Genomic DNA, 9,982 nt, shown 5'->3' on the forward strand with positions numbered 1-9,982 from the left:
CTGACCCACAAAAGTAGTTAACACTGACAATATAATAGCGTTTGTAATACAAACATATTCTTTATCGTGCCCGTTCCTGCTTCATAGTAATTCTCGAGGACAGTTTATGTAGCTAGTTCGGATTGTTCTTATGACTTGACGATTCATTAGTGTATTCTGTAGGTCGATAGATGGCACTCATGTCTGTAGTTGTGACAGCGCAGAAAGTAGGCCACGCCCACTGTCAGTATAAAATTTCGGTAGTTGAAATAGAAAGTATAGTTGTCCAATTATTTCACGGATTGAGAGAAGTGAACATTTATTGAATTTGTTCTAGTCGTGAAACATCGAGAGGTTATTTTTGCGTTGGATGTTTACGGAAATATACTGCTTTAACCTCTTATATCGTCAGGTAAACTCACGTGATTTAATTATTTCATAAAACTATCACTATCTTTGATTTTATTAATTTGCAAATTGGAAATATAACTGCAACTATTACTTTAGCTCTAATTTCATTTGTATTTTTTTGTATAATATTACGTCATACACCTTAAGGAGGAGCCTGATTTACTGAAATTCCATATAAGTAATATGTTCACTTAAACGAAAACACTGAACATTAATGTAAGTACTCTATAAAATGTTATCTTTTTATCTAAACATTATATTTTTATCAAGGGTATATTGCGAGCGTTGAATGGAGCTATTTGTGGTTAGTAATAGTCATGCAATGACTCGGGGTTGAGTTAAAAACACTAAATGTTTTTAGGATTTGAATAATGAGGTGTCTCTGAACACGAGACACTTCAGGACTAAATCGCGATGGATACACTTTATTAATTAGCTTTCCAAACGTTGTGTAGTATTGAAGAATTACATGTTACGAAATGGAATTTCTGGACCTTACGCAGACATACGATCTAGTTATCTCATTATGCCTTTTAAGAATAATTCAAAGTCTTGTGCTTAGGGATAAAACTAACATATATATATAGATGTATATTATAAAAACATTTTTGAGATATTTGCAATTTTGACTGTTTCACGATTGGTTGTACGATACAATTGGACTTCTCCCTCAACATAACTTAAGGTAATTTATCATTAACTTTTATGTATATCTAAAACTAAGTTTCAGTTTTCTGAATTTTATTATGTCGGGTTTTTTTAGTTTCTTTACTTACTGCCTTTTGGGTAAACTGGATTGATTCAACTCATTTAAAGAAATCCTCTCTTTTTAAGTTTTAGGAAAGTCGTGGTTTATTTTATTTATTTATCAAATATATTGTCAAGTTCTTAATCTGAAATGAAAAATTATTAATTTAACAATGTTTAAAGTTCTAAGCCAATCAGTTTTACGTTTACTACAAACCATTGAGCTTCTGTTGTTAAGCATTAATAACGATATCATAATCATTTTGTTTCATATAACACACCATAACTGTAGAACATGTTGTATTGCTTACTGTCCTACAGTTTTGGTATGTTATGTGATGTCCTATAGTTATGGTGTGTTATGTGTTATCTGTAGGTCATCACGTAATGTACTATAACTGTAGAACATCACATAACACACCATAACTATAGGACATCACATAACATACCAAAACTGTAGGAGTAAGCAATACAACATATCTGTAGGCCATCACGTAATGTACTATAACTGTAGGACATCACGTAATGCACTGTAAGTGTAGGACATCAAGTAAAGCACCATAACTGTAGGATATCACGCAAAAAACGTTAACTGTAAGACATCACGTAACAGACGATATCTATAGGCTATCACATAGCACACCATATCTGTAAGACATCATGTAACATATAATAATTGTAGTTGTTGTTGTCATGATAAGTAACCTATACGGTCACCTAAGTCTAATTACACAGGCCTACGATGGTTTTATTGTCTTGACATTTTTACATGTTATACGGTAATTCCTGTACGCTTAATCTGAAAATGATATCCATTTTTTTCCATCACGTACAGATCTTTCACAAAATCTCATAACGCAATACATAAAAGAATGACCACAACACGTAGTTTTGAGACTAAAAGACGTATATTTCACACAAAAATCAGGAGGAATGAGGATGTATATTCGTTTGCCATCAATGTTCTTCCCTTTTCTTCAGTTTGTTTGTAGTTTTGTTAACAAACATAATAATAAGATATGTTCATTGTGGTAAACGAAATAATAATTTGATCTAAGTAAGAGTTTTTGCTTCTTCCCGATTTGTAAAAAATCATTATGAGATAAAAAAAATTAATATTGTTTTCGAAATCTGCGAAGCTGAGTTATGTAAAATATTTTATTAAAACCAAAATAATTTTATAAAGTTTAAAATTCGCAGGCCTGTGTTATTAATTAACTACTTTTTGGTTATTTCTAGATATCAATTAATAACAAGTTTATGTTGTAATTTTCAGTTGCTAATCCGCTACCGTTTTCAGTTTGTTTGTTGAATTTCGTGCAAATTTACTCGAGGACTATCTACGTTAGCCGTCCCAAATTTTTAAGTGATAGTTACTCTTTACTATCGAATAGTGGAATTGGTTTAACCACCACGCTAGGCCGCCCGTCTTTAGAGAAGACCTGAGAAGGTACCGTGTAGTACACGTAGAATGTGGGACATCACGTAACATACCATTACTGCAACACACTTGCACTGTAGGGTGTCTTGTAACACACCATAACTGTAATACATCACGTGACATACTTTAGCTCTAGGCCATCACGTAACACACCATCAGTGTTGGGCATCACGTAACGTACCACAAACTTAGAACATCTGTATACCTTTTCAGGGAAGGGCATCTTATAACACACAAAAAATTTAAGTGTATCGTGTAACACATCATAACTGCATAATGTCATGCAAAGCGTCAGTACTCTGTTATGTAAAATAATACATTTATGAATATCATATAACATTAGTTTTAGATGTCATCTAGTACAAAATAACCATGATATGTGATACACAGGTGTCCTTTTTTGTCACTAACCTCAATGCACCGATCAAATTCTTTCATTATCCCCCATTATTTCTATAGCTACCCCTAAAGGAAGTCATCCGAGCAGAGCCAAGAACATAAAACCAAATGCCAGATTCGGGCTTAGCGTACCTGAAAACGTAATCTTAGGTTCCTGTAATGCCTGGATGACATTCCGAGTGGGTTTTAGTCCCAAATGGTACCCCTTTGTAGGAGAGCTATATCATATAATAAATATACCTTCAGGCCACTACGAGTCTGGCAAGTTTAATTCTGTTAGCTCCAAAACTGTAGGTGGCGTTAGATAAACAAAGATACAGAAATACATACAATTGCATATAGGAGGGAGGAGGGCACGAACACAAATTCTGATGCCAGTTTTGTGTTCCTCGGCTCTGAAAACCATCTCTTAGATCCCAATAATGCCCCTATATGGCCTTCCGGGGGATTTTTAGCCTCCCTTGTTAGAGGGCCACACTATATAGATAAGAACATTCCTGCCATCTCGAGTCCGCCCGCTAAGTTTGGTCCTGCTGCTAGCTCCAGAACTTGGGAGGATATAGTTTGACATATATGTAAAGCTACAAACTGAATTTATATAGAATTTGACATATCACGGGTCGACATATCACGTATTAAGTATGTTTTGACTCTTAAAATATCAACATTTGTGTTGTTGTGAAAAAGTGAAAAGTTTCGCGTGTTGTTGTGAAAAAAGTGAAAAAGTTTCGCGCCGTCGTCTACATTTTCCAGTTGAATGGTCTGTTTCAACCGAACGAACATTGTTAGATGCTATTCTTCTGATTTCTATATTTTCCCGTTGAATGGTCATCTAACAATGTTCGTTCGGTTGAAACAGTTATTCTCTTCTGATTTTTCTGATAATTAAAAAGTGTTGTTTGGTTTCTTGTTAGTTGTGAGGTGTAATAAATCAATGGTCGAAAAAAGACATTTATCAAGATATGTTTGGTCCACTTGAAATTAATTCTTGACTTCAATAAACGCTAGTGTTCAAGTCAACGTATTAAAATAAACCTAAATGCTTGTTTACTTCTTTTATTACATAGTTTATACTTCTGTTACATATTGTTTTTTTTTTTTAAAGTTTCTTAGCTTAACGATTTTATTATTTGTTACCTAATTTTATTCTATGCTTATTGAACAGACATCTTTTCATTTAGATGTATATTTGTGAAATCTGCGTGCTGGAACTTAATAAACGTATCAAAGAGAATATTTATTGCTTTAATGAACTGAGTCATGAACGATAACAACCAACAAAAGAGGAAATAAACGTGTTCAGCTTAAGGTATAAATTCTGATGTTTCCTGATTTCTTTTTATATTTCTAGTCACTAGGTGTACGTTATTTAGCATGCAAATGGAACCATACGTATATCATTAAAATATAAAATGTATTGAAATAGTTGCAATTTCGAAGATCTCATCTGTTAATGAACGTTTGTTTCCTTTTTTCTGCAGGAAGAGCGTCCAATGATCATGGCTCTTAGACCAATGCTAAGAATTGCGCTTTGGTTGATGCTATTGATGTCATTATGTGAGTAAATATCTTGTTAATTTTATTAAAATATCTAATATACAAAACGTATTGTCATATCTTTGTTTTCATAATATAGCTGTGTATTCTTTCTGTTAGTGATGACGATGTCTAAGCTAGTTTAAATGTTAGTGTTGCTGACTGAATTTATTTTTATACCAGTTAGTTTACAAAACACTGGAACCTGATTGGTCACTAATACGTATGCAACAGTAACTCACATACAGTAGTCCAGCCTACTACACTATAACCGTACATTAATCATAATAGAAATTACCTCAAGTTGGAAGGATGATAAGAGACATATTTGTTTTTAATCCTACAATGTTACTGGTAACCTTATGACAACAATTAAGTTGTAAATTATTCTATTTTAATTCTGTTTTGTTTTTAGGCCTGGTTTGTCAAGGTCCGAGCATTTTAACTAGAATTATTTACATTAAGTTGTAAACTTTAACAATTACAAAGAGTCCTGTTATTGGAAGTTAATACACTGAAGATTTGGCACACTTTAAGCTAGGACTTAGCTAACTTTGTTTTATAAGTGATAGAAACATTTAAACGAAAATCACCTAATTCAGCTTTTCTTTATCTTATAACCTAAGCAGTAATCGTTCGAATCACCGTCCCAGTAAAGATTTAAGACAATGAAACACTTCAGGCTATTTTTTATATAAACATGTTATGACATGTAACTCGAGACAATACATAACGTTATATGTTCGGTTAATTTTAATGACTTAATGGCGTGGTTTTCCACACCTATCTATCACTTGGTAGGTGTGTAGGATCTTGACTGACAGTTGCTAAGATTCTTTTCGTAGTCTTTCTATTTATTGCTCTAAACTATATTTATGTAAACCAGGGGTGATGCATTATCATCTGACATTCACGATATTTTTCAACACCGTGACCCATTTAAACGTATTATTTGAAGAGCTCAGCCAGAAATAACCATACGTTAATGAATATGCGATTTTAAAACTTGTGATGTTAAGAGTTATCTGTATATTATGTGAATTTATTCATCTGTCAGCACGAATGGAAATATGATACTTTTTTAACCAGTGCTCAATGATTAAAATAAATTTATTATTTTTTATTTTTGTGTGAGATGGCAATGTATTCACAACAACATTATATTGTAAATTTTGAGTTGATTTCTAAATTTGTGAGAAATGTGTCTCTGTTCTCAATAACACTATATTTAAAGTTAGGATTTAACTTTCAGAATGTGCGAATTGTATCAGGAGATATTCAAACAATAGACTAGAGTTATAATTTGAGTCCAAGATGTCTGTAAAATGTTTCTGTATTCAAATGAATTCTATTATAGAGTTGTAACTTGCGCAAAATTTTCGTTATTCACAAATTACCTTGTGGTTTGGCACTCGGTTCTAATGAAATGTTTCTGTGTTTGTTATTACAGTGGACGTCACGAATTGACTCTTAGGATTATGTGAAATGTTTTTGTACTCACTGTATAATCAGACTATAAGTTTTAGTTGACTGTCAGATTTATTGTATTTATTACTAGTCTACGATTCTTAGGATTGTATGAAATGTTTTTGTACTCACTGTATAATCAGACTATAAATTTTAGTTGACTGTCAGATTTATTGTATTTATTACTAGTCTACGATTATTAGGATTGTATGAAATGTTTTTGTAGTCACTGTATAATCAGACTATAAGTTTTAGTTGACTGTCAGATTTATTGTATTTATTACTAGTCTACGATTCTTAGGATTATGTGAAATGTTTTTGTAGTCACTGTATAATCAGACTATAAGTTTTAGTTGACTGTCAGATTTATTGTATTTATTACTAGTCTACGATTCTTAGGATTGTATGAAATGTTTTTGTACTCACTGTATAATCAGACTACAAGTTTTAGTTGACTGTCAGATTTATTGTATTTATTACTAGTCTACGATTCTTAGGATTGTATGAAATGTTTTTGTAGTCACTGTATAATCAGACTATAAGTTTTAGTTGACTGTCAGATTTATTGTATTTATTACTAGTCTACGATTCTTAGGATTGTATGAAATGTTTCTCTATTCAAACATGTTCTAGCTTTTAATTATCATTTGACGAGATTTATGTAATATTTATCTCTTTTCCTTCAAGTATACATTTATTTCCATTCCTAAAGGTATTTTAGTTCGAAAAGTATTTAATGGACCACATAATACAAACTCTAATAATCAAAACATGTGAAATTTACTCCAGTTTTAAAAAAATAAATAACTTGATTACTAGAAATGACGTCTATTCAACAATTATATATTTTAAGCAAAATTAATAACCGCTCTTACAGTATAACATTTAAATATTATTGCGTTGTTTTAATACCCCAGCTACCCTAAAGAGGACTATACATTTCCAGCTTAGTTTTTGGTACGAAGATCAATGTTTTTGTTTCTTATATTCGAGCACTTTACCATGGTATCGAAAAAATTGATACGGTAATCTGAGCTAAGCCTCGGGGTTGATATTGAACAACGTTGGAGACATTAAACTTGAGTCCTATTTTGAAGTTTGAAGGCTTGTTACCAATTGTTAACGTTCTTTCGTGTTCGTTTGAGAAGCAATATTCTTGCTTCGATATCCCCTCGCAGTTATGCCTGCGGCAAAGACTTAAATGTCAATATTTCTGTAGGTGTTCTAACAAAACAGCTAATGACTCTCCAGGTTGATACGCGGTCTTTACAAACATACAGTAATTATCAGAAACAGATTGGTATTTTTAGATCCAATAATCAGGCAATAAAACGGGTAAACAGTTATTACGTAATCAGAGAAAATCTAACAAGAACTTCTACTTAAATAAAAAGAGGGTAGAAGTGAGCGTTTCGGGATCCAATAAATCCCCGGAAAAAAAAAGTTTAAACACGACAATAATATTGACATAGATTTTTGCAAATAAAATTAGGTCTGCTAGCGATCTCAAAGGCTTACCAGTTATTTTTTCTTGGTATGTTTTTCGCCCATAGGTGTCGTGGCAAGTAGTTATCCCGCAGAAGAAAAATCGTCTGTGGTAAGTAAACAAGTTTATCAGCTTTTTCTTAAGTTTAATATACATCGTGGTCTACTTAACACGCGTTTCTCCTTAAGTAGACGACAAATGGAAATGTAAGTTTGTAAAGTTAATGCAAAAGTGTAATAAAATAAAATTTTAAAATACAGAGGCTTTTAAAAGTTGTTTTTTTTTCACGATGCGAGGTTGACGGCAACAATTTCTCTCTGTTATCGTTAACCTTTTCTAACCAGTCAAAACCAACAAACTGTTCACCCAAACGATAAAAGTTAATTCCATTTTCTACCTTGTTCCATGAACTAATATTAAAATATACGTTCTGGTGCCTATCTTATGGGAAAAACAACAACAAAAGGACAATATATTTTTGAATGATTTTACCAGTTGCTTCGAGAATTATACCTAGACTCTTCTCGCTTCGTAGTATGTTTGTTTGTTTTGGAATTATGCACAACGCTACACAATGGACTATCTGCCCACCACGGGTATCGAAACCCGGTTTTTAGCGTTGTAAGTCCGCAGACATACCGTTGTGCCACTGGAGGAGCGCTTCATAGTAAAATAATTGGCACTGAACACAACATAGAAATGTTGCTTGTTCCGAAAATAATATCAAAATAAACAATTGAAATCATAACTTCAAATTACCAAACTTAAATACAGAACAAAGCTTGTTTCTTCGGAGAAAACGAATAGTCTTTCGCCAAGGAAATTCATACCTCAATGCAACAACACGTGAGGGACAAAAAATATATATAATAATTATTATTCTGATATAGATGGCGGATTCCTTCACTAGTAGCTTAAAATATTTAAATAAAATGTTTGAGTGATAAACAAAACGTGTGTTGCCATATAAATAACGCTTTGAACTCTTTCGCAGGGTGTAAATAAAATTAAACAAAAACCAAAACTTAATAACGAAAAAACTTTCATATAAGTTTAAATGCGCGAGTCTAGTCATTTTCAAGCTTACCTAATTTATTTATAATTCCTAAGTTTAATTATAGTGTAATGCTCTTAATTATTATTTTTTCATTACTGTTACATGCTTTTGTTTTTGCAGTTGTTTTATACATGAAAGAATAGATCTGTGTACAAATAAACTCGATTTTTATAGTTTAAATCATGTTGAATCTAGTAATAACCTTAATTCTTTTTAAACTAAAAGCTCATTGGTTTGTAAGTCATACTTTTATGTTTTTGTTGTTTTTTCTGTGGTAGAGCTCTGGATTTCGGAGCTGGCGAGCCGGGTTGGTATCCGTGCAATACCACAAAATAATCCTCATACTTGTGGATGTGTTATAAGAGTGACACTAAATCCTTTAGCGTAGATGATGGTTGGTAAGGTGCTGCTACCTCCCCCCTGATCGGAGCTTTAAAGTTAAAGTCGGAGTCAGCAGCTTTTCCATAAATACAAATAGTATTTGAGAAAAGAAGATTTTAATGTTTCTAATTATTAAGAAAATTACCTTGGCTGTTGCACAGTTAATGATGAGAACGTGAGGAGTCTATGAGTATATTTCTTTAACTTTACATGAGATCAGTTTTAGAAGCGTGACTATAAACTATTTTGATTATACGTTGCAGTTTGTACGTAGGTAGGTACTGTAATAACAAATTAGTTGTAAATGGATATTGTTTTAACAAAATACACGTGTATAAAATATGGGCGTAGCAAGTTACCTGTAGAGAAAAATGTCTGTTTCAGATTACATATAGACAAATATAAATGTATCAACTTATGTGTAGACAATTAAGGAAGTACCTGATTACTTGGAGACAGATACATTTGCAGTATGTTGCATGCAAACAGATGCAACTCTAACATGATAGACAAACATAGTTGTAGAAGATAACATGAAGAGAGAGAGAAGTAGTTCTGAGAGATTACATATAGATACCCCCCGATGGCTCAGATATAAATCTGAGGGCTTATAACACTAAATATCAGGTGGGTAGAGCACAGATAACTCACTGTATAGCACTGTGCTTAACAATAAACAAACAACGTGCAACTTTTTATTAAATAATTATTAACGCTACACTAGGTTTACGTTTATTTTCCCTGTTCAACTTTATATTAAATAATTATTAATTATTAAAGCTACACTAGGTTTACGTTTATTTTCTATGTTCAACTTTATATTAAATAATTATTAACGCTTCACTAGGTTTACGTTTATTTTCTATTTTCAACTTTATATTAAATAATTATTAACGCTACACAAGGTTTACGTTTATTTTCTATGTTCAACTTTATATTAAATAATTATTAACGCTACACTAGGTTTACGTTTATTTTCTATGTTCAACTTTATATTAAATAACTCTATACTAGGTTTACGTTTATTTTCCCTGTTGCAATAGTGTCGATTTGATACTACTGTTTGTTTGTAATTAAT

At 32.1% G+C, this 9,982-nt stretch overlaps 1 protein-coding gene across 1 annotated transcript in view; it reads left to right on the top strand.

Moving 5' to 3' along the window:
- The first annotated feature begins 362 nt into the window (after positions 1–362).
- Positions 363–9,982, top strand: part of LOC106478089 — an 18,081-nt gene continuing 8,461 nt past the window's right edge. Inside the window, exons 1-3 of the mRNA XM_022381627.1 lie at positions 363–391; positions 4,459–4,534; positions 7,534–7,577. Of these exons, the coding sequence (XP_022237335.1) occupies positions 4,471–4,534; positions 7,534–7,577 (108 nt within the window). The 5' untranslated portion in view covers positions 363–391; positions 4,459–4,470. The remainder of the gene's footprint in view (positions 392–4,458; positions 4,535–7,533; positions 7,578–9,982) is intronic.

The sequence above is a fragment of the Limulus polyphemus genome, unplaced genomic scaffold (genome assembly GCF_000517525.1).
Source record: "Limulus polyphemus unplaced genomic scaffold, Limulus_polyphemus-2.1.2 Scaffold179, whole genome shotgun sequence".
NCBI lineage: Eukaryota > Metazoa > Arthropoda > Merostomata > Xiphosura > Limulidae > Limulus > Limulus polyphemus.